Raw genomic sequence first — 24,299 nt, forward strand, 5'->3', positions numbered from 1 at the left:
CTTGGTCAATAATCTTTGGGGAAGAGTAGGGAGGGGGGAGGGGGGTTTAGGACAGAGGATGGTGCAAGTGAAGAGAGAGAAAAGTGGATGGCCTGAAGTTTGGGGTGGGCAGACCTGCAGACTCAACCACTTTTGCTCTGGGTCACCTAATAGGCTGGAATAGTCATCCAGAAATCCCCCACCAAGGTCAGCCAGAGCTGGGCCAAGGTCAGGCCTCCCTTCCCTTCCCAGAACCACAGTTGCTGCTGGGTTTCTGGCATCCTGGGAAATCCAGCAAAAGGGAAGGACTGACATCATGCAGTGGGAATGAGGTCACCCCACCTGCTCCATCCTCCATTAGCCACCCAGCCTGTTCTGGCTTCCCTAGCCCCTTCCCCAAGTTCTTTGCTGGGACCAGATGGCAGAGTGGCCACCAGGGGGCGCCCTATGGCAAGAGTGTGGGGGGACTCCGGGGTGGAGGCAGGGCTGGTGTCTGTTCCTGGAATGGGCTAGGAGGGAGGAGGAGCAAGCGGAAGGGGACGGTGTGTTGGCCCGCTGGCCCAGGCGCGAGAGAAGACCGCCCCTCCGGTGGCCAGTTTGGGCACCCTGGGACCGTGGCTGCAGGTAGGCAAAGGTGATGCCAGGGCCCAGGGGTCCCTTTCCCTAGTTAGCAGTCCTTCCCATCTCCCTCTCCCTTCCTCCCCAGCCCCTTACCTCCTACCCTCCATTTTTGTCCCAGAACCTCCCCCTCCAGCTCAAACGCTGAGCCCTTCTCAAACACCAAGCCCTCCCCCTTCTTATCTCAGTAACTGCAGTCAGAGGGCAGATTAGCCTGTCTGCTGCAGGCTCCAGGAGCAGTCCCCGCCCCCCTGGGTCGCTGATCTAGTCCCCTAGGCCAGAGGCTGCCTAGTAGTAACAGGTGTGCTGCCGGCACTGGGGTAGGTGATGGCAGGCAACTCCGGTTCTCCCCAGCCAGGCATGGCAGACTCTGCAGAGACCCGGAAGCTGGTGTACCTGGTCACAGGTGGCTGCGGCTTCCTGGGGGAGCACATAGTGCGGATGCTACTGCAGCGGGAACCCCGGCTCTATGAGCTGCGGGTCTTTGACCTGCACCTGGGTCCCTGGCTGGAGGAGCTAAAGACAGGTGATCACGGTGCAAAGGGAAGGGGGGTGGCGGGTGGACTCCCTTTGCCGGGGTGGAAAAGATGATGCCTGTTTATGTCTTCCAGTGCACATGGATGGGATGAATGAGTCACATTGGGAACATGCGGCTCCCGAGGGTGTAGGCTAAACCCAGCTGCTGGCCGGTGGCCCCAGCTCTGACACTGCCTCTGCCTGCCCCTGTCCCTATCAGGGCCCGTGAAGGTGACTGCCATCCAGGGGGATGTGACCCAGGCCCATGAGGTGGCAGCGGCTGTGGCTGGAGCCCACGTGGTCATCCACACAGCTGGACTGGTGGATGTGTTTGGGAGGGCCAGTCCCGAGACCATCTATGAGGTCAACGTGCAGGGTGAGGTGGCTGTTTGTTCCCCACCCCCTCTTCGGCCTTGACTCTGTGACCCTCCTATGAAAACCTGGGCACTCCTGCCCCTGTAATGGCAGGTCAGCAACCCTCACTGACCTGCTGTGGGACCTGGGGAAGGAAGCCACAGGCCCTCACCCAGACTGGGAATGGGGGGGAGGGGCGGTGGGAAAGATACACAGAGGGAGGAAGTTTTAGCTTGGGTACACCCTTCCTCTCCCCACCACCTCTCCCAGGCACAAAGAATGTGATTGAGGCTTGTGTCCAGAGTGGAACACGGTTCCTGGTCTACACAAGCAGCATGGAAGTTGTGGGGCCCAACATCAAACGCCACCCCTTCTACAGGCAAGCTGAGATTCCCTTCAATATTTTAAGAGCCCCATCTCCCCTCGGCATTAAGAATTTTCCCTCTCCCCAGGGCGCCTGGGTGACTCAGTTGGTTGAGTGCCCTCTTGATCTGGGCTTAGGTTGTGATCTCACGAACCCTGAGATCAAGCCCCACATCGGGCTCTGTGCTGGCAGCATGGAGCCTACGTGGGATTCTCTTTCCCTCTCTACCCCTCCCATGCTCTCTTTCAAAATAAATAAACATTAAAGGAATTTTCCCTCTTCCTCAACTAGGGGCAATGAGGACACCCCATATGAAGCAATACACAGACACCCCTATCCTTGCAGCAAGGCCCAAGCTGAGCAGCTGGTCCTGGAAGCCAATGGAAGGAAGGTGAGACAGGAGAAAAGGCACAAAGGTGGGGTGCGGAGGGCTCCCGGTCAGAGGCCGAGCCAGGACCAGCAGGACTTTTTTGCATCCTGCCCTGGGCCCCTCCCTTCGATCCCCAGGTCGAGGAGGCCAGGGCAAAGTGCTGGCTACTGGGTCCTAGTTCTTAGCTGTGCCTGCCTTTTGTCCCCAGGTCCATGGGGGACTGTCCTTGGTGACATGTGCCCTGCGTCCCACTGGCATCTACGGTGAAGGCCACCAGATCATGAGGGACTTCTACCACCAGGGCCTTCGTCTCGGGGGTCGGCTCTTCCGGGCCATCCCAGCCTCTGTGGAGCACAGCCGGGTCTATGTGGGTAAGGCCCAGCCTACACAGCAGGGAGTCTAAGAACAGGGCAGGAGCCATGTGGCCCCGGTGGGGGGGGGGGGGGGGGGGGGGGGGGGGGGGGGGGGGGGGAGGTGGTGGTGTGTGTGTGCCTTGGCTAGAAAAGGGTGAGCCACATGTGGACCAGGGCAGACAGAGATGCACGTGCTGTCTGCACAGGCCACAGAGGAAACCGCAGTTGTGTGAGTTGGGAAGGCTACCGTAGAAAACATGCCACAGGCTGAGGACAGGACTGCAGTTGTGGGAGCAGCCTCTCCCCAGGAGAGGACAGGGGCAGCATCTACACAGGGCCAACCGAAGAAGTAGCATCCATGCAGGCTGGCCCAGGAGGGCAAGTGGCTACAGGGCGGAGGAGAAAGCAGCCTTTACGAGGGCCGTGATTATGTGGGCACGTCTACATGAGCCCAAAGAGGGGCTGGCTTGGACTCGGGCTGGCCCAGGAGAGAGCAGCATCTGCATGGTCTCCAGGGCACTCAGGGGCACGTCCGCCTCCCCTCCCCCACTGGCAGGCAACGTGGCCTGGATGCACGTGCTGGTAGCCCAGGAGCTGGAGCAGCGAGCTGCACTGGTGGGCGGCCAGGTGTACTTCTGCTATGACGAATCACCCTATAAGAGCTACGAGGACTTCAACATGGAGTTCCTGGGCCCCTGTGGTCTGCGGCTGGTGGACACCCGCCTGCTGGTGCCCTACTGGCTGCTGATGCTCCTGGCTACTCTCAACGTCCTGCTGCAGTGGCTGCTGCGGCCGCTGCTGCTCTACGCCCCCCTGCTCAACCCCTATACGCTGGCCGTGGCCAACACCACCTTCACCGTGAGCACCAACAAGGCCCAGCGTCATTTTGGCTACAAGCCCCTATTCTCATGGGAGGACAGCCGGACCCGCACCATCCGCTGGATACAGGCCATGAAGGGTTCAGCCCCGTAACGGCGGAGCTGGGGCCTGGAGCCCAGCATGGCGCATCCATCCTGGTCCAGAGCCCTCAGACCCTGGGTGGCGAGGGAAGGTTGCATTCTAGAGCTGGAGGAGGGGTCTGGTGCCACACTGGTGACTGTACAGCTCTCCACATTTTTAATCCATGAGCCTTCAGTCCACGTCCTGCTGCCTCTAAGCTCTAGGGCAGGGTTTTGGGGCAGGCGTGTCTTCACTCTCAACCCAGGCCTGATGGCTGGTTGGCGAATGTCTGATTCCCCTGATGTTCTCAACTGCACCATCCCATTTCTGGCTTTTCAAGCAGGAAGGGAGTAGGAGTTCCATGGGCTTCATGCTGGCTTTCTGATGTCCAGGCGTGACCCTCAGGCCTGGATTCAGAGTGAAGATATTTTCTGGCTCCTCCCACCACCTTTGGCCCTCCCTGGGGGTCATATTCCCATTATTTTCAAACATTTATCACTTTTGGATGGCTCTCTTTTCTCTTCAATGAAGCCTAAGCAAATCTGTGTATCTTCCCTTCTTCCTACCCCTCCACCCAAATTAGTTCCTGCGATACCGTTCGATCTCTGCCTGAGGACGCCCCAGTAATGCTGTACCTGGCCAAGCTCTAGATTAAAGCTCCTTATCCAAACCTGTGCCCTTCTGCCTGTTCAGCTCCCCCTCCCGCCTCCCACCATGTCTCCCCGCTCCCCACGGCGCCCGTCCCATGTGGGGACAGAAGGAAGTGAGCACACAGCACGCCCGCTGTTGGATTGGTTGCTATTTCTCCCGTCCCACGGGGCCTGACCTGGCCCGGGGTGGGGGTGGGGGGCTCTGGGGACAGGACATGCAGGGCAGGGGGCGGGGCAGAATTTTCCTGTGTTTTATCCATTTGCAACTTGGTCACCAATAGAGAGAAATGGGACTCTGAGGGCTAACAGGAGAGGGTGGCCTGGCTCTGGGCCCCCAGCCAGGCCCCAGGAGTCCTGTCCCCTCTGGGGAGGAAAGGGAAAGAGCTCTAGAAACCAACGGAGAAACAGAAGGGGCAAGGGCTCATGTCAGCAAACACGGCTACATCACGTGACACGCCAGCGACACGGAAACACACGCCAACGCACACGGCTGCACAGCGGGCAGGGGGCGGTGGGGGGAAGAAGGGAGCCAGGGGGCCACCCATCTTGTCCTCTGCGGGGCAGGCTGGGGGGACAGGGTGAATGCATAGAACACATCATGTACACACGCTCAAGGCGTGGCAAGAGCGTGCATCGACCCACAGGCACATGGGATGGACACGCAGTGTGCTTCGTGAGAGGTGGGGCTAGGGAGAAAGGGGACGGGGAAGCAGCGAGCCCTGGCCAGGCCCAGGACCACCCACAGGGCACACATGGGCTTGGTGGTTGTAGGTGCGTGGAGGGTGAGCAGCACACACTCGTCCGAGAACATGCAAAAGACACCAGCCCCCAGACAACATTCCAGGACACATACAGACAACAGCAGCCAGTAAGCAAATGCACCATATGACCTGTGGGACTTGCAGAAGGTGGGGCACAGCAGACCCTCGGGGATCCTCCGGTCTAATGGAGACCCAGGGACGGGCAGCTATGGGCCTAATACCACTCAAGGAGGCAACAGCATCACTCCAGCCATGGCTCCACCCTTGTTCTCGTGGCCCCAAGGCTGCAGGAAATCCGGAAACACGGGGGCTGCAAGGGTGTCCTGGCTAGGCGGCAGGAAGGGAAAAGGGCGGGGGTGCTGCGGCCTATTCTGATGTCCCCCAGGGAAGCCTGAGATGGGAGCAGGAGGGCTGTAATCAGACACTGGGGCAAACCGCCTGTCCTAAAGGACATTCTTGGAAGGGACAGACAGGCTCCCCTCTACAGAGCCCACCTTGGGGGTTACGTATATTGGCCTCACACAGGCAGGGCTCACACAGCTCAAGTAGGGAAGAGGTCAAGCTACTTGAGCTGGGTTGGGGTGGGAGGGGTATTGTGTTCCAGAGGTCACATCTGCATCGTCTCCCTGTGTCTGTTTCCCTGTCTGTCTCTCTCTCTCATTCTCTCTCTCTCTCTCTCTCTCTCTCTCTCTCTCTCACACACACACACACACACACACACACACACACACACACACACCACTTCACATGAAGTGGGACCCTGGGAAACAATCTGCACACACATCCCCAACCCTGGGGCAGGGCATACTTCTGAACTTGTGTGTTCAATCCTATATATGTGGGTCCTCTGCTCATGCACCTCCCACCCACCACCAACCTCAACCCCCAACCCCCATGCATAGTGCATGTGTTGTCTACACAGTGAGGGAGGAGCCGGCCCTTTCTTCACCCTCAGAAACTCGGACCTGGGCCTCACCTTCAATCTCAACCCAGGGGATTGGCAAGGGTGGGGACAGCTATTGCCAACACTTCGGCAGGGGATGGGTCCTGGGACTCAGCTCACCCTGACCTTTCCAGTATTCCTGAAATAACAGTTCCAGTCCCTGAGGCAGAGCCCAGAGCATCCGATGCAGTAGTGAGGACAAGCACTGGCCAGTTCTGAGGTAAATGTATGGAAGGCAGGAATGCCCTAATTTTCAATCTGTCCGGGGCGGCCCTTGACCTTCACCCCGTCAGTAACATTTCCCACAAATAGCCCTTTCAGGTGGCATCTACATGCAAGTGGGTGCAGCCTGGATGGGCACCATGCCCGTGCTAGCATGCATGCTCCAGTGTGTACGTACGTGCCTGAGTGGGCCACCTGCACTAGGCCTCATCAGCCAGGGCAAGTGTGAGCACACGGAGGTGTACCTGCTCTCGCGGACAAAGGTCTACCCTCTGACAGAGACACAGAGAAAGACAGGCGTGTGGGCACGTGTGCACAGGGGCTCTGAAACCTGGCAGGGCAGGAAGCTGCAGTTGCACAATGTTGATGGGACAGCGTGTGACCACACGAGATGTTGGTCAGCAGCTCTGGGGAGAGAGGGGGAGGGCAAATACTGTCTGGATAAACAAACCTAGACGGAGCACATGTCTTTACAGACGAACGTGTGTGTGCATATAATACACAGGCGGGCAGAAACACGCTCTGTAGAAAGCCTCTATACACACAGTGCGCACATGCACACACATTCTCACACAGAGGTAGTCTACACGGCACAGAAATATAGATGTTTTGTGTCTACCCAACACAGGTGTCCAGTGCACAATATGGAGGGTTCTGCCTGAGGAGACCTACTGACATTTCAGGCACATCCTTCACACACACACACACACACACACACACACATACACACACACACACACACGTATTCCTCACATTACCTGCGGGGTAAATGCACATGTACACACGTGTGTACTTCCACTCACCTGCATCCACTCACCTTGGCTAAACTCCACAGGCTCACAATGCACACACACGCATACACACGCTCCGTGGGACACATGCCAGCCCCTGTGGTGACGAAGCCAGGAAGGTTTGCTCAACATCACACTGGGGTGTCTGCCATGGCCTATTGTATCTGGGCCCACCTGGATCCTCTGGGCATATGAGTGTGAGCATCTGCACACTCACGACCCACCCTACCTCTAGCAGACACGGGGGAGGTGGGGATCAGTGGAAGAGGTGCTACTGTGTTGGACTCAAACACTCAAACACAAAATTCCATGTACACAAATTGTGTGTCTGTGGATCTGTGACCACAAACACACACACACACACACACACACACCTATTCACAGAAGACAGAGCGGGGCTTGGTGGGCTGCTGTGTTATACCCGGCCACAGTCTACACACAGCAACCTGAGCAAAAGGGGGAAGCTCAGAAGACACAGACCTGAGGTGGGGAGCCAGAAGGGTGATTTGGTGCTTCTACACATATCTACACACGTACATACACACGCTGGGGTGTCCACACGTCTCGAGCATGTGCCGGCGGCATGCATGTTGGTGTGCATGTGTAATCACGCCTGCTGCTATCTACGTGCGGGGGCAGGGGTGGTCCATGGCGGGGTGAGGTCCAGGGACTCCAGGGTCTGACGGGGGGGAAGGGGGGTCTGCCTGGGTCTGTCTTGGGGGTGAGCCTGGAGCAGGGGATGGAAGGGGTGGTGGGGGTATTGCTCCCAATGTGGTGGGGGAAGGGTCTGGGAGAGATAGGGGTGGGGGGCCTACAAGCCCAGCGTCCCCCCAATGGATGACGCCAAGACCACCCCCAGCACCACACAGCAAATGATGATCATGATTTTCTTCTGCAGGCAGAAAGGGCAACAGGGAAGAAGAAGGAGAGAGACAGAAAGATAAAGAGATACGGACAGATGTGGGGAAAGATGGGGGAGGAGGTGTGAGGAAAAAGAGGAGGGGAGAGAAAACAGAAAAAGGAAGAGGTCAGAGCCAGAGATAAGGCCTCCCTCTGGATTTCATCACTCACCTCAGCCCTGGCCTGAGCCCAGCCCCGACCGCTCAGCTCCAGCCCACCTGCCCCAAAGGCCCACCTGCCCCAGCTCACCCTCCGGGCCTTGCTCTGATATTTCACAGCTTTCTTGGTGTCAGACACAGCTCGCTCCACATAGTCCACGGAATGTTCCACGTTGTACTCAATGCGGTCAATCATCTCACCCTGCAGAGGAGATGTGCATAGGACGGGGTAGGGGTTGGGCTGGACGTAGGGCAGGCTCCTAGAGTGTGCGGGAAAGGCAGTACCTGGCTTTCCACAAGCATGGCCATGTCCACAAACATGTCATGCAGCTCTCGGATGCTGGTTTCCAGTTTGATGATCTCGTTGTGCCTCGTCTCGATCTCATTCAGTGCCTGCTTTGTCATCTGCGAGTCCATTTTGATCTAGGGAGATGGGGGTGAGGGGCAGAGGGGAGGAGCTGCAGACCACCCTTCACCCCCATAAGTTTGGATTCTGCAGCCAGAGCATCTGGGTTCTAATCCGACTGTCATTTACTAACTCTAACTGTGGGCAAATTGTTTAACTCTTCTTGGCCTCGGTTTCCATACCTAGAGAAAGTGGATAATAGCAGTGCCTGCTTCCCACAGTTGTGAACATTAAGTGAGTTAATATATATACACTGATTAGAACAGTCCCTGGCACACAGTAAAGCCCTAAAGAGGCCTGTTAAGATACAAGAAATAAAAATTGACCTAAGCCCACCACTTTACCTGGGATTCACACACACTGGGAAGCCCGGGGAAGAGAGAGAGGGGGGTGCAGAGCCACCACTAGTACTGGGGAACCCTGTTGGGTCAAAGGCAGACTGGGTAATGAAGGAGGACACAGCAGAGAAAGCAAGCAGGAGATGAGGCCCAGAGGAGAAGGCAGTGTGCCCACTCTGGAGCCCCTGTGACATTAGATGTGGGTGCGGGGGGAGAATAATAAAGAAATGCCCTGTAGCTCTCAAGAGTCAGGGGGAGAGAGGGGCGCCTGGGTGGCTCAGTCAGTTGAGCATCCGACTTCGGCTCAAGTCATGATCTCACGGTTAGTGGGTTCGACCCCCGCATCAGGCTCTGTGCTGACAGCTAGCTCAGAGCCTGGAGCCTGTTTCAGATTATGTATCTCCCTCTCTCTCTCTGACCCTACCCTGATCACACTGTTCTATCTCTCAGAAATAAATAAAAAACAATTTTTTAAAAAAAGAGTCCGAGGGAGAAAGAGATTCCCACCCTCAATCAGATATACCTCCTCCCCACACACACCTGGCTTGAGCCAGGCCACTCTCTTCCCAAACTGCTCAGTGTTCAGACCTCATGGAGCCACTCCTCTCCTCTAAAACCCTCCAGGGCTCACCACTATCCTCCCCACTCCCCACCACCACAAGCTACACACCTTTACCCTAGCCAGGGCTCAGTCTCCCTTTCTGCCCTCATCTCTTACATATCCTCTACGAGCCAAAATCATTCAATGGCTGTTGGGCAAGTGGTCCACTCTCCCTGTCTTTGTTCAATCTGTGCCCTTTGTCTAGTGGGCCCTTTGCCCATCTCACCATGTCCAAATGTTCCTTGTTTCTTAAAGCACAGCTCAATGCTACTTCCCCCAGGAATCCTTCCCTGACTCCAGTAGTTAACCTTGGGCCTGTCTGCAGGCTCAGCATCCCTCAGGCAAGATCCCAACTGCCCTGCATTGTAATGATGTGTTTCCATTGCAATGGTAGTGGGTTTGTTGGCAGGGATCAGCTCTACCCTCTTAGAACCCACCAAGCTCCCCTCCGTTCTCAGAGAGCCTGGGCAGAGCTGTTGGGAGGGCTCCAGGTTAACTGGCCCTAATCAATTTGCTCAAAGCTAATGTAAAAAAGATCAGCTCTCCAAATAACAATTTGCTGAAAACTGCTAGATAGTCACTGAACATACTTGAATTCTGGTCTAGAAATCTAAGCCAGAGCCACTCTGCTAGCAGAAGCAGAGAGACAGAACTGGGCAGGCCAAGGCAAAGTCTACAAAGAGAAAGAAGAACTACGGTGGGGAAGCCCATCTACTCACACTGAAGATGACAAGGGTAGGGTGCAAAACTTCAGCAAAAGTAAAACTGGTATTTTAAAAAATGTGTCAACATGTACACAAATTAGTCATTTGGTGAAATGACCCACTCACTGCAGGAGGGAGGAGTGTATCTTATCACTGAAGAGCCCTAGTCCTGAGAGGCGACCGCAGGTCCGGATCCTGATTCTGAGACCTGGGGCAAGTTATTTAATCTCTCATCGGTGAAATTTGGCTGCCCGGAAGGGTGATGGTGAGGGCTGAATGAGGTAGCAGGTAATGGTAAATATGTTAAGGGCTTAGAACAGTGTCTGGCTACTCAAAATGTTGGCCATTTTTATGGGGGTGCCTTCCTGCTCTGCTCCCATGGAATTCCCCAGTTCCAGGTCCTGGCTTCCTACTCTTTGTTATCCCAGGGTGGACTTAGGACCTTAGCTCAGCCTCAGCTTAGGGAAGTTTTCCAAAACCAGACCCACCCCCACCCGGGGCTCACATCATCGGTGAAGATGGCCAACTTCCCGCTCTCCAGCATGTCTTCCAGTTCTTCGTTCGTCGTGGTCCTTCCAGCTGTGGGGAGAAAGCCCTCCCTGCTCAGGGACTGGGCCAGTCTGGGGGCCTGAAGTAGTGGGCTGGGGCAGAGACCCAGGAGCCCACCCTCCCACCTGGCCTTAAGGTCTCCAGGGAGAGGAAGGGCCTGGAAGAGGGCTGGGGTAAGCCTGGGGACTTTGAAAGGGGGCACACGCACTGATCTCCAGCTGCCGCTGGATCCGGTCCTTGCAGCGGTCCCGGTACTTGGACTGGGTCGCGTTATATTCGGTCATTACTTCCACGAACTTCCGGGAGAGTGTGGAGTGCTAGGGTAGGGGTACAGAGACATCAGGAGGGGGGCAAGGAGGCAGTGGACGGAGGAGGAGCCGAGTTGGCCTACGGCCCTTCGCTAACTCGCGCCGCGATCCCAACCGCAGGCAATTGCTCGGTTCCTGGACGCCCCCGCCTCCGGGCCCCCCGCATCCAACTCCTTAACCAGCCGGGTCCCCGCAAGTGCCCGGAGTTAAGGCCCAGCTCCGCCCTCCGCTATAACCCCGCCCAGGCTCCTCACTGGCCACGCCCAGCGCCTGGCACGGCTCGGGCCCGCCCACTATCTTTTCGCCGGACTCCCACCTGGAGTCCTCCCCCGCCCGATCCGGTCCCCGCCCCGCCAGGCTGCCGCCTCCTACCTGGGTCTTGCGGATGCGCAGGTCCGCGGAGGAACGGTTCAGCCCCTCCTCTTGTTCAATGCTTTGCTCGATCGCTACGGGAGAGAGGGTGCAGTGACCGGCGGGAGACCCGGGGCATGTGGGGCGGGGGTCCGGGACGTAGGAAGGGTCGACACCCCGAGGCAGGCCCCAGGTCTGTGAAAAGATGTCACACCCATGGCGAGGGCAGACAGTAGAGGATCCAAGGGGCAGGGGCAGGAGGCGGATGACTAGAGGGACAGACGTTTCAGGGGGTCTGGAAGGCAGGTAGGAGGGGAGGTTGCGGTCCGTGGGTCACCAGACAGAAAGGGGCTGCTTGTTCAGGAGGAAGGGTTGGGTCTTGGAAAGTCCCACAGCTGTAACTGGTGCTTAACCCCACTGAGGGGGTGTGGGCCCAGTCCACTGGAGGGTCTCCAGTGTGGGGAGAACTCTCCATTTCCTACGGCCTCTGGAAAGAGGGCAGGAACCCATCCTGAGGTGTTCTGGCAGAAGGCAGGCACTTCCAGGTGGGTCAGGTTCTAGTGGCCGCCCTTTTCTTCCAAAATCCTAGGGTGAGGGAGGGATGTTCCAATGGAAAATAGCTCTCCCCTGGCCCTGCAAGGTGATCCCTACTTTGAGAATTCCCACTTCTAATGGATGTTCTGGAAAAGTGCACAGATTAGCCGGGGTTCCTGCTTCTGGATCATGCACTTCTGACATCTATCATTCAGATTTTCTAAAAAAGAGCTTGTGTGTGATAAGATCTACAGTGCTCTGAAAATGCAGCAGGGATGAATCACCAGGCCCTCCAGACCTGGAAGGGCCTCCAAGGCCATTCTTGAGAACATCACTTCTCTGTTCTGCTGGCAGCGGGGGAGATATGGGGCTGAATAGCAACCCCAATGCTCCCCTGCCAGCAATGGTGGGTACAGTGACCGAGTGACACCTCTGGCCCACCTGCTGCTGGAAAAGCACAGAACACACACCATGTGTTCAAGGATGTCAGACCCTCTGGGATGTCAGATGTCAGACCCTCTGGCCCATACTTGGGATCTTATTGTCAGACTTGGGGCTGGAGCCAAACCCTGAAGTAAGGGGTGCCTTATAGGATCTCATTGACTTCTTACAACAATCCTAGAAATTCAGTCCCTGTTTCACCCTAGAAACTGAGGTTCAACTCACTCAAGGTCACACACATAGCCCGAGCTCATGCCACCAAATAGCTCGAGAAAGAGGGAGAAGAAGAAAATTTTCTCTCTTTTTCTAGAGGTCTGGAAGGTCAGCTTCTCTACATCACTGCTACTTTTCCTGGGTTCTTTCTTGGTCTGTTCCTGGATTCATGATCTATGGAACCCACCTCTTGGTCAGAGCTCAACGGGCCCAAAGAAATCTTTGAGCCCAGGGATTTTTAAACAGTGTTCTGTGAGGGGCGCCTGGGTGGCTCGTCGGTTAAGCCTCCGAATTCGGCACAGGTCATGATCTCACGGTTCGTGGTTTCGAGCCCCGCATCGGGCTCTGTGCTGACTGCTAGCTCAGAGGCTGGAGTCTGTTTCAGATTCTGTATCTCCCTCTCTCTGTGACCCTCCCCTGCTCACACTGTCTCTCTCTCTCTCTCTCTCTCTCTCAGAAATAAAGCATTAAAAAAAATAATAAACGGTGTTCCGTGGAACCCTGCTTCTGAGAAAGAACTTCAAGGACTGTTGCCAGGAGTAAAGGGGGAAGCGAGGCAGGTAGGGCCCTGGTCTCCCAACCACAGTGAATCCAGAACAGCGTGACTTTTACATGTTGTATATACGGGAATTCTCTGTAAGATTTCATTTAGGAAAAAAAAAATTGCTACCAAAAAAAAAAAACAAACAAACAAAAACAAAAGCCTGTTTTGAAATTGCTTCTGTTTTTCTTACTGCACCAGTGAGAAAGCTGACGGGAGGAATGAGTTGATGATGGAAGCTGAACTCCGTCTGTCTGGATTTGTACTTAATGTGCTCCCAGTTTGGGTCATTGTCCTTTCCAGCACATAAGTGTAAAGGGCTTATTTTCACAGATCAGCACTGGAGGCTTACACATGACCTCCTACTGACTCCGGAAAGGCATGGAGTCTCCGTTCTCATCTCTCTGGACAAATGTTAGTACGCTCAAGGCCAGGCATCTGATAAGGCACCTCTTCCCCAAAGCCCAGCAATGTGCCTCAGACAAAGTAGGTGCCTAACAAATGTTTTCTGATGCTGAATTACCACCTCACGGTAACACTGCTATTCCCCTGGCACCAGCAGACAAGGAGGTTCCCAACCCACAATGCTTTGAGGGAAGGTGGTTATTACCAGCACCCAAGTCCTTAAATTAGAGCGAATACATAAGCATTTGGCAGGTCCCTCCTGAAAGCTTGCCAGCTCCTGATGTCAGCCACACAGTCCAATCTGTCCTGAGCCGACGATACCAATTCAGAAGCATTTGCTGAGCCCACCTACTGGGTGCTTAGCGCTAGGCCCGGCACCTGTTCTGGAGAAATAAGGATTTAATGAAACTAAAGCCACTCAGAAGACGGTATTTTCTGGTGGACCTTCATGCTGATGGATCCAGCAGAGCGCAGACGTAACTTGGACCAAAAACCCCCCTCTCCCTCATTTCCTTCTCATGTTTCTTTCTCCAAAGAATCTGGACCAAGGAGGGAAATCTGGGGTTTTGTGCTTTCTCACTGTTTAGGAATCTGGGTCCTGGAAATTTGGAGGCATTCCTTATAGAAAGGCATGTTTGGTCCAATGAGGACACAGTTGTTTTTCTCCTTAGTCTGGGGATTGTATTCCTCACCTTTCAACTTGGACCGAACCTTGTTGGCCGTCTTCTTGATGTCTGCAGTGAGGTCTTCCAGCTCCTGTTTGGTCTCTGAAGGGAGAGCCAGAAAGGATGACATGTATGGACAGGAGCCCAGACCCCCCACCCGACTCCCCTACTGTCTAGCCCCATCCCCCTCACAGCCACCCAGAAGCAGCACTCACTCTCATCTGGGTTGGGGGCGGCCAGTATGGCACTGTGCTGTTTTTTCACTTGTTCCACATCCTCTGACAGCTTCTCAATGCAGCCCCGGATCTCTTCCACCTGTGGCAGCAAATCAGCTATACCCAGCCAAGCTGCTGAGCCAGACAAGGGGCCCCGGGCGCTTAGTCAGGGTTCAGGTAAACGGGCCAGATTTAAGGGCCAAGGGGACGCAGAAGCGGAGAGCAGCGACGGGAACAGGGCGAAGGAAGTTGTGGGCTGGGGGCCAGCTTCCGGCTCTGAGAGCATCGGAAGCTCAGTTACCTGTTCAAAGAACTCATCCATGAAGTGGTCCCGATCCACATGGACCACCTCCTCTTCATCATCACTGTCTTTCGCCTGGGAGGCAAGAGAGGCAGAATCCATGAACAGTCCCTACCCCGAGTCGGATGCTCCCAGCTCTAGGCTCAGAGCAGAGGTCTTAGGAGAGGTCAGATGCAGGGGGCAGGTCATATGCAGGTCACACACAAGGGCACCAAGCAATCAGAACGAAACACTGGTTCTCTTGTGCCACGGGGTCCGGGAAGCCAGGTAGCTGGCAGCTCAAAGGACAAGGTGGAGGGAATTAGCAAAAGGCACCCTCTCAAGGGTAGAATTGGCCCAGTCACCCTGGAGGTGGGTGACACTCAGGACAGCTGCTATGAACCCGTATCACGTGAACCGGCTAGATGTCAGCCTTGCCACAATTGGCTCTGGGCTCCCAGAAGGGGCCTGGAATGGAGGCCCAGGATCCTGACCCCGTCCACTATCCCCCCGGCCGCTCCTGCCCAGGCCTTACTTTGCTCCCCTTCTCTTTCCCTCCAGCGTCTACCCAGCCAGCCACGTCCCCTGTGCAAGGTCACTTCACTGCCAGCTGCGGGCACCAAGTTGAGCAAGCAGTCAAGCCCAGGGAGGGCTGGAGGAGAGCCACAGGCAGCAACCCCCCCCCACCCCCGGCTCCCTGCGTCTTCCTCCGGCTGCCTGCTCTCACCCCCTCAGCTGCTCTGCCCCTCGAGCGTATTCACTTCTTTCATCCAGCCTCTCCCAACTTCACACCCACCTACTCTCACTTGCTTGGATTTCCCAGTTGCAACCTGCAGCTGCTCAGCCCTCCACCCCCAGGGCTCAGAGACACAAAGGGATTTACCCACCCACACCGCCACCGCCACCGCCACCGCCAGACAGACCAGTGACACGGACAGAAGGGCTGACACACAAGGCACACAGAAATAGGCCCACCGACACCCACACGGAGAGACACTGACATGCTGACGTTCACCCACACACGGCCCCACAGCAAAGCTGCCTGCTGTCACGTGTGGCACCCCAGGGACATCTGGGAGGGCCCTCTGTGCCTCTCGGAGCCTCAGGTCTGCGCGCTCATTCAGGGCTGGGACAGAGTGGGCTCCCCAGCGCTGCACACTCTGGGCTTGAGACTCTTCTCTGCTTGGGACAGAAGTCTCAGGACAAACGCTGAGCCTGTCAAGCTTAATTACACGCAGAGCCCTAATGGGTCCCAGTAGAAATTTAAACAGAGTTCACCCTGACTTCCAGAAAGAACCTAGCTAAAAGAGGACAGAACCTGACTACCAGAGCCTGAATGAAATCAAGACAGGATCCGAAAGTGTCCACCAGGGGTAGAGCCTGTTGGGATCTAAGGGCGAGAGCTCACACGGAATCTCAACAGGGTCCGTGCAGATCCCAGACAGGACCTGACAGAAACCAGACAGGCTCCGACCGAACTAGACTCGGTGCAGACAGATCCCAGACAGCTCGGATCGAACCTAGACAGAGCCAGATGGGACCTAGATGCAATCTAGGCAGCCAAGTGAACTCGGAATCAGCAGAGCCCCAACAGCACCGGGAGGAGTCCTCCAGCTGCACGCTCTCGATGCCACCCCAGCTTCCTGCCCAAATGGAACTCAAGGGATTCTCCCCACAGACGCTGGGCCCCACCCCATGTCAGAAAATGTGTTCAGCACTTACGCTTAACTTCCAGACAATCCCGAACATCCACTGGGAAAGAGAAGCTCCTCTGTCTCTGCCCATAGATGCCCTCAGAAGGAGGGGTAACACCAGGCTGGGCTCGGGGACTCTTTTAGGACTTCAGGCTTCTCACGTCTCCACCAGACCAGGGCTGTCCCGATAAACTTTGGCCCGAAGAGGCTCTGGGGTGCTCAGCTCATCTCTGAGGACCGCCCCCTGGCTTCCCCTGATACTGTGTCCTCAAGCCAGCTGCCCCTCAAGGTCTCCTTCCCCTACAGCCAAAGCCATTCCTCTGCCACTTCTGTGACTTCGGCCCTCTGCCCAGCTGCCCACCGGTCATGAGGCATCTCTCTGGCTCAGGTGCCTGGGAACTTTCCTGTTCTCTGTCTCTTCCCCATACTGACTTTAGATTTTCTAAAGTCTAATTTCCCTCTCCCTTGTTATTCACAGAACCAGTTCCCTTAGATTCTGCCCTAGGGCATCCCTGGCTGCCTGTTTGCTTGTCCTTGAGAGAGGAAGAAAGCTAGAGGCCCAAGGATGACTTCCGTGGTATAATAATTACAGAGAGCTGAGAGCTAATAATCCTCTACAGTATACAAACACTTTTACATCTATAATCCCTTTTGATCCTCACCACACAGCCCTGAAAGAAAGGCTGAGCAAATATCATTGTCCCCATTTCACAGATGAGGGAATAGGAGGTCAGGGGGGAGAAGGGAAGTGCCCAAGGGCACCCAGCCTGAACAGGCTGGAAATCATCGGCAGCTAAGATATACCTTCCCCACAGCCCCTTCCAAGGCTTGAGACCAGGCCACCTCCTTCCACCAACTCTGCCACCACCGATTTTCTCTCTCTGGTCAGCGCCTGCCAAGACCCAATCTGGGTGAGGCTCTGTGCCTGAAATCCTAGGAAAAGATTATCTTATAGTAACACCTTCTATATAGGTCTTATATTCTTGTCATCTCATTTAATCTTTATTTAAAGTCTATACAGACCATCGGCTAGCATAACTATAATTATGGCAAACATTTACACAGCGTGTTATAATGAGCTGGGCACCGTTCTGTGCCCTTTGTGTACATTTGCCTATTTAATTCTTACAAAAGCCTCCTGAGGTAGATATTATTATGGCCCCCTTTTATAGATGGGGAAACCGAGGCACCAGAGAGGCTAAAGAACTTGCCCAGGTTAGCAGCTGCAGGGCCACATGATTTCTGCCTTCTGAGCTTCAGCCTCTGCATTGGCCGAATAGCAATAACGTCTACTCCAAATGCTGGGCAGGTGAGGCAATGAGACCAGGCAGGCAAAATGCCTAACGCTGCCAGAGAGAAGCAGTGTTTCCTGAGGGTCGGCTATTAACTGCTGCCCCTCCCATGTTGCAGATGAGGAAACAGTCTCAGAGAGGTGGCCTGAACTGCCTAAGGCTTCACAGCCAATAAGGCCAGACGTGGGGCCTGAACTGCTGGTGCTCTGTCCCCTCTGTCCTGCTCTGCTGCGTCCCCAGTACTGCTGAACTCCTGTGGCCGGGAGAGAAACCCAGTAGGAGGCCAGGCTGCAGGAAGAGCCCAGACAGGAAGCCAGGAGCTCTATCGTCCCTTGCCCTGTTCTGTGATCCTAAGCAAATCTCAGCCCTTCTCTGAGCCCCAGTTCATCTACAAAAAGGGCAGGCTGGAGACTGAGGGCCCTCCCTGCTCTGCAACGTGCATGTTTACTAATGAGCACGGCTTCCATTTCTGGATGAAGTTGGCCAGCCTAAAAGAATGCGGGCTACGGGCAGATGAGATCACCCAGAAGAAGATGATCGCATGCACTCGATCGACTTTACGGACAATTCAAGCTTCAGTTTCCTTGTATGCAAGATGAAGATAAGAAATCTAACACATATGCACTGATTGCAATGAACTGGGCCTTGTTAAAAGAACTTTAAGTGTCTCTTATAACCACTCCATGAAGTAGATACTATTCTTATACCCATTTGACAGATGAGGAAACTGAGGCACGGGGAGATTAAGTGACTTGCTAAAGATTATCCAGAGGGTGCTGTATGGAGTGGTGACAGAGTGGCAGATGGATTTGAACTCGAGCTCTCTGCTCTTCCTACTTACCAGTTCCTTAAGTGCTTGAAGGGATTAAGTGACAGAGTGCAGAGGTCCTGGGCACCTTCTGGAACCGCCTTGGGAATGAGGGGCATCAGATCCAAGTCTCTGGCTTCAGTCTTTCCCCATCAGAGATACAAGGGCCCTTGTGTATGTTGGTGTGGGGAGACAATGCATACAGATGCGTGGATGGAAGGAGGGGGACAGTGAGCCAGCAGGTCAGAGACCTGAGACAGATGGTAAGAAGGTGACTAGCACAGAGGCAGAAAGAGCCTGGTGTTGGGTGACAGAAAAGTCAGGGAGTGTGTGCGTGTGTGTGCGTAAACACACACACGTACCCATGCGCACCGCACACACAGGCTCACACGCGCTCCTCAGGGGTGCAGGCATCATTTGATCTAGAGGCAGCAGCCTCTCTCCACCGCACCCCCGCTCCTGTCCATCTGTCTCCCTGACTGGGCCTCTCCGCCCTCCCACCCCAACCTTGCCGCTCTGCCCTCCCCTCCTTACCCACCTACTCCCTTCCTGATCCTCTCTGTGCCCCACTGAGTCATTCATTCACCTAGCAGCTATGTATGAGCTGAGCCAAGTCCTCTGGCTGCTGCTGGGAACACAGTGGTGGACCAGACAGGAAGAAGGGCCTGCCTCCAAGGAGCTGACGTTCCACTGGGGGGAGACGAAGAATGAACAAGCCGATTTCAGACTGTATTAACGGGAAGGAGGGAGATGAACCCGGTGTGAGGGAGAAACGGCTATCGGGGTGGCTTTTTACAGGATGGTCAGGGAGGCCCTTTCCGGGGGTGGGTGACATTTGATGACACAGAATTCAGGTCAGAGGGAATAGCGGTCCAGGCAGAGGGAAGAGGGTTCAAAACAGGGGGGCCAGCAGAGGGAACAGCAAGTGCAAAGGCCCTGAAGCAGTGGTGAACTTGCTGTGTTTGCACAGCAGAAATGTGCCCTGTGCAGCTGGGGGGCGGCAGTCCATCACCGGGGTTCTCCTGGTCCCTGCCCTCTCACATTGGGCTGCTCTCTCCTTATTTCAGGCCTACCCTCACTGTGCCTATCCCATACCTGAGTGCTACACAGATGAGTCAGTCCCTGCCCGAAGAGTGTGTGACTTGTCCTTTAACAGCCCCCATTCCCACCTGGCCTCAAATTCGAGCCTCTTTTCTTACAGGCCTCATCTCCCTCCCCACCCCCCCCCACCAGGTCTCTTGCCTTCCCACTCCACAGTCCACCATGCAACCCCACAGGCTTCTCTCTCTCCTCAGTCCTCCTCTCCAAGCCACTTGCTCTCATTCTCTCCTCTTGAGCCCTGGTCCTGGCCCCGCTCCTTGGACCCTGGGACAACAATCCAGCCGATTAACTCCCCACCGCAGCCTCCACTCTAGCCCAGCGCCTCCGAACTCATGCCCAAAGGTGCTTGGTGAACTGGAAAGCAGAAAACCCTGGTTCAACACTAGCTCTGCCATTACCAGCTGTATGACCTTGGTCCAGTTGCCTCTCTGGCCCTCAATATATTCCAAAATAAATTCAGTGTCACATCCTGCCCATTTCAGGGAGCTGCTATGAAGTTCAAGGGAAATAAGCAAGTTAACTGTGGAATAACAAACACTCACAGAGCACTGCTGTGCTCAGGCCCCTTCTTGGTACTTTCTGATATTACCTAATTTCAATCCTTGGGACAATCCTGTGAACAGGTACTACTGTTACTCCCAATTCAAACACGAAGAAACCGAGGACCAGAGAGGTTAAGAAACTTAACCCAAGGTGACACAGGAAGTAGCAAAGCTAGGATTTGAACGCAGGCAGTCTGACTCCCAAGTCTGTGCCCTCGCTGGGTATTTGATACACAAATCTGAGAGCCCCTGGGGAACTCGAATGTATTGTTGGGAAGATGATCAGGTCCCCTGAGCTGAGATCCCTTCCCACCACTGCCCCCCATCACTCTCGACATCTCAGAGACCTCTTAACCGGGCCTCCCACACCCTGCTCGGTCTCTCCTGCTTCCCACTCTCCTCTCTCTCAACTCTGGTGGGGAGACCCTTGCACTCCTTACATCTGGCGGCTTCTCTCCACCCCACCCACCCCCTCCCAAATCTCCAGTTTCTCTGAGCTGTGACTAATACCAGAGCCACCAGCCCTTACCCAGCTCCCTTTACCCCTCCATACCACCTCCCACCCCACCCCCCACTGCTCACCCCCTGCAGCCCCAGCAGACAGGCCTCCAGGCCTCTGGGCAGGGGCTCCCGCACCCACTCGGAAGAGGACTCCATGCCCTGTCTCCCCTTCCATCCTTAACTTGGAGTTTCCTTCCCTCTCTCTAATTATACCACAATTTCACCACTACCTCACCTCAACTGCTTTCCATTTCTCTGGGTTCGGGAGTGATAGAATTGTCTTGGCAGCAAAGGATCTGGGTTCAAATTCACATTCCTCGCTTGATGGCTGTGTGACCTTGGGCAAGTTATTTAACCACTCTGGGTATCAGTGTCCTCACCTTTACAATGAGGTAGTTTCTCAGCCTACATACCTTACCAGGAGGTCACTGAGGGTCTAACGGGATTACAGATGGCAACCTGCTTTGAAAACTGCGCCGTGAGAGAAGAGGAGTTTAGGGTACCATTGAGTTCAGAGCCAGCTGCTTGCCTGCCCTTTCCTGCCTATGTGACCATGATCCATATCCCTGATCCCTGATACTTAATCTCTCTGGGCCTCAATTTCCTTGTCTATAAAATGGGATCAGATCAGGGGTGAGGTGAGGATCAAAATGAGTAAATATGAATAAAACACTCAAAACAAGATCTGGCACTAGGGGGTTAGTTATTTTTATTATTGCCATTTTCTGGATGCCTGACCCTTATATTCAGTGTAAGTTTAATAAAGAAACCTTCAAAATTCCCTATTCAACCACCACTCTCTCCTTCCCTCTCATTTGCCAACCCGTCTTTCCCCAGAGACAATAGTCACTTATCTTCAAGCCCCTTCCTCTGGCCTTTCTGCAATCTGGTTTCCCACCCGCATATCCAGGGGGGTCTCCAAAGACAAAGCTTTTTACCCCCAGTGTTGAGACTTCTGTTTCAAAGACCAAAAAAAACAGAGACACATGTCAACCTGCCAGACTGGAAACCCAGATTCCAGTCTGATCTTCCCACCCATTTGCTTGGTGACCTTGGACAAGTTCCTGCTACCTCCAAGCCTCAGTTTCCTCATCTGTCAAATGGGGTAATAACCCTGGGAGCAGGGAACCACCAACAGGCTCCTCCTGAAAAAGACCCAGTGCATCAGCATACATCATGGCCGGGGGCTAGTACTTTAGGAACATCACACCACAGGCCCTGAGCACACAGCAGGCTGTCAGCTCTGCCTCCTCGACCCCCAGGTCATTTCTACAAATCCCCCAACATTCTTCCTACCCTAGAAACCGTTCTCATCAAGCCCCCACTCCTCAGTCCCTCCAAACGGCAGCCTTCACTGCGGACATCAGTGCTGCCCTCCTCCCCCTGACACCCAAACACAAACTGCCTGGCCAGACTCCTGGAGCTGGGCCTCTTCGGGCCTGCAGACCAGGGGCCCACATCAACCTGCCCCTGACTGTTCAGAATGCCCCAATTCCCCCCAGCAGAGCAGTCCGTGTCACACAACCCAGTTCCGTGCCCTGTGCCTGGAGCCTCCTCCCCCCCTCCTCTGCAGCCCCATCTCCCACCTCTGGGGTCACCCCACCTCAGCCTTGGCCCTCTGGCTGTCTCCTGAGGCCACCACTTCCCTCCTTGTCTCTGAGGGGCGCCCCCTCCCCACAGGCGGCAACACACGCGTGCACACACAAGCATCCACTTCATTCACTGCCAGGTGTTGGCATCTCTGTCCCAACCGGTGTCCTTCCCCATAGCACCCCCCAAATCTGGGTCCGCTAGACTCAGCCTGGCCCAGTAACCGCCCCCATCTTTCTAATTCCGCAGATCTGCTCAGGGGGTGACAGTACCCTCCAGTTCTCTCCTGATGTTCACTCTCTCCCATCCCCAGATTCGACCCCAGGGCTCTCCTGGGAATGTGGGTATCCAAGGCCCCTGAAATCTCTCCTGCCCCCTTGAGTCTTAATGGCCTCCAACCACCTCTTCCAGCCGCTGTCCCCAAAATGCAGGTTCATTGGAGACATCAGGTGCCTCCTAGATACTGGGGTGCCCCTGCCACCAACCTCCGGCCCCATCATTTGCCCCCATGTCCCAGCACCTCCCCCACTCCACCCCCACGCGCTCCCCCAATATTGGGGTCCCGCCCCCCCATTTTCCCCACCCCCAAGCTCACACTCCGCAGCTCCTGAGTCCGATCCTTCATCCTGCGACGGCTCCTCCGCCTCCTCCTCGTCCTCCTGGCTCTGCTGCTGCTCCCTGCCTCCTGCCTCGGTGCTGGAGGCCGGAGTCTGGGGGCGCCGGGGGGCACCGGAGCCGCTGAGGAGGGGGGGCCCGCGGGCGGGGGCGGGGCCGGGGGCGGCAAGCCGAGGGCCGGGCAGGGGCAGGGGCCTGGGCCGGGCTCGCTCTGCCGGGGCTGCGGTGGCGATGCGGCTGCGGCACAGGCTCGGATGGAGGGATGCGGGAGCCGAAGCGCGGGGGAGGGGGGCGGAGGGAGGTAAGGAGGAAGGGAGGGAGGGGGGAACCGGGAGGGGGCGGGGAGCAGGGGGCATGCGCAGCGCCCGGGGCTGGGGGCGCCTGGGGGTTGTAGTCCGGGGGAGGGGGACCCAGGGAGAGGGGGAGTGGAGAGGCCTAGAGGGGGGTGGGGAAGGGCAGAACCAGAGAAGCTGGGAGAGATTCGGAGAGAGGCAGAAGGGATGCGGCGGGAGGCAGCGAGCTGCTGGGTTTGGGGCGACGGCAGAAAGGGGGTAAAGGAATGAATTAAGGGAATAAATAACCCGGGGAGGGGAGCTGTGGATCCCTTTACACGGGAGATATAGATAGATTTTATGTTTGGTGTCTGTGAGTATCTGTGTGAGCGTGTGCACGACCCTCTCTGTGTGTGTGTCCCTGCAGGAGGTCCTTTGGACACTAGAAATAGCAAAACTGACCCTCTAGGTGGCTTTTGTGATGCAAGGAATCAGCCAAGGCTGGAAGGACAGGGACTTGTTTGTTTTGGGGTTTATTTTGCACAGCCTTGCGGGCTCTGTGACAATCTCTGGGCAGCGGTGGATCTCAGAGCTCTGCTTGTCTACCTCCAAGGACAGGGGGCTCACTACCTTACCAGAATTCTTGGCCTATCTTTACATGGCTCTGACTGTTGAAATCGAAATTCGTCCTTATTGGGAGGGGAATGAGGGTACACCTCAGGGTCCAAATACCCTGGGTCCTTCTCCTTGATGCCTACCTCTCCTCTCCCCATCTCTATATTTAAAAAAAAAAAAAATTTAATGTTTTATTTATTTCTGAGAGAGAGAGAGAGACAGCGTGAGCAGGGGAGGGTCAGAGAGAGAGGGAGACACAGAATCTGAAGCAGGCTCCAGGCTCTGAGCTAGCCGTCAGCACAGAGCCCGACGCGGGGCTCTAACCCACCACAAACCGTGTGATCATAACCTGAGCCGAAGTCCGAAGCTTAACCAACTGAGCCACCAGGAGCCCCCCACATCTCCATATTTTAACATCACATCAACTGCTCCACCCCTGCAATGGGGCTTTGCTCCCTGACAGGCCTTGAACCTGCTTTTGCCATGTTACTTGATGACCTCCTTGATGCCAAATCCATCGAACACTGGTCAGAGGCCTTACCCTTCATGATCTTTCAGTGACATATGACCCTGATGACCTCTCTCTCTCTTTTAATTTAAATCGAAGTTAGGTAACAGGAGTAGAATTTATTGATTCATCACTTACATATATCACCCAGTGCTCATCCCAACAAGTGCCCTCCTTAATGCCCATCACCCATTTAGCCCATCCCTCCACCCTTCTCGCCTCCAGCAACCCTTGGTTTGTTTTCTGTACTTCAGAGTCTCTTATGGTTTCCCTCCCTCTCTGTTTTTATCTT

The 24,299-nt window shown here is 55.3% G+C and overlaps 2 protein-coding genes across 5 annotated transcripts; one reads left to right on the top strand and one right to left on the bottom strand.

Annotated features, from left to right (window-relative positions):
* Positions 1-506: 506 nt before the first annotated feature.
* Positions 507-4,163, top strand: HSD3B7 (hydroxy-delta-5-steroid dehydrogenase, 3 beta- and steroid delta-isomerase 7). Of its 3 annotated transcripts, none has more exons than XM_039247811.1 (7): positions 507-603; positions 952-1,123; positions 1,334-1,489; positions 1,738-1,846; positions 2,123-2,222; positions 2,410-2,572; positions 3,111-4,163. In XM_039247811.1, the coding sequence occupies exons 2-7, from the start codon at positions 958-960 to the stop codon at positions 3,524-3,526; spliced, it is 1,110 nt and encodes a 369-aa protein (XP_039103742.1). In that variant the 5' UTR covers positions 507-603; positions 952-957; the 3' UTR covers positions 3,527-4,163. The 3 variants fall into 3 exon arrangements, with proteins under 3 accessions (XP_039103742.1, XP_039103743.1, XP_039103741.1); XM_039247812.1 differs by having other exon boundaries at positions 532-603; positions 956-1,123; XM_039247810.1 differs by lacking the exon at positions 507-603 and having other exon boundaries at positions 875-1,123.
* Positions 4,164-4,279: 116 nt separating this feature from the next.
* On the bottom strand, positions 4,280-22,669 carry STX1B (syntaxin 1B). Of its 2 annotated transcripts, XR_005531045.1 has the most exons (11): positions 22,593-22,669; positions 14,491-14,565; positions 14,190-14,289; positions 14,002-14,076; positions 11,197-11,270; positions 10,725-10,833; positions 10,473-10,546; positions 8,204-8,341; positions 8,010-8,120; positions 7,204-7,752; positions 4,280-5,580 (listed from the first exon to the last, which is right to left on the bottom strand). XR_005531045.1 is itself a non-coding variant. In XM_039247956.1 (10 exons), exons 1-10 carry the CDS (start codon positions 22,620-22,622, stop codon positions 7,672-7,674), a joined length of 867 nt encoding a protein of 288 aa, XP_039103887.1. In that variant the 5' UTR covers positions 22,623-22,669; the 3' UTR covers positions 4,280-7,671. The 2 variants fall into 2 exon arrangements, 1 of the variants encoding a protein (XP_039103887.1); XM_039247956.1 differs by having other exon boundaries at positions 4,280-7,752.
* Between the last annotated feature and the right edge of the window lie 1,630 nt (positions 22,670-24,299).

The sequence above is a fragment of the Hyaena hyaena genome, unplaced genomic scaffold, assembly GCF_003009895.1.
Source record: "Hyaena hyaena isolate Hyena2069 unplaced genomic scaffold, ASM300989v1 scaffold_306, whole genome shotgun sequence".
Classification (NCBI taxonomy): domain Eukaryota; kingdom Metazoa; phylum Chordata; class Mammalia; order Carnivora; family Hyaenidae; genus Hyaena; species Hyaena hyaena.

Coding starts and splice junctions, on each gene's coding strand:
- HSD3B7 (XM_039247810.1), top strand. CDS start 925: ATGGCAGGCAACTCCGGTTCTCCCCAGCCAGGCATGGCAGACTCTGCA. Junction 2,223..2,409: donor TGGAAGCCAATGGAAGGAAG/GTGAGACAGGAG, acceptor TTTTGTCCCCAG/GTCCATGGGGGACTGTCCTT. Junction 2,573..3,110: donor GCACAGCCGGGTCTATGTGG/GTAAGGCCCAGC, acceptor CCCCACTGGCAG/GCAACGTGGCCTGGATGCAC.
- STX1B (XM_039247956.1), bottom strand. CDS start 22,622: ATGAAGGATCGGACTCAGGAGCTGCGGAGT. Junction 14,566..22,592: donor GGACTCAGGAGCTGCGGAGT/GTGAGCTTGGGG, acceptor CTTGCCTCCCAG/GCGAAAGACAGTGATGATGA. Junction 10,834..11,196: donor TGCGCATCCGCAAGACCCAG/GTAGGAGGCGGC, acceptor CCCCTACCCTAG/CACTCCACACTCTCCCGGAA.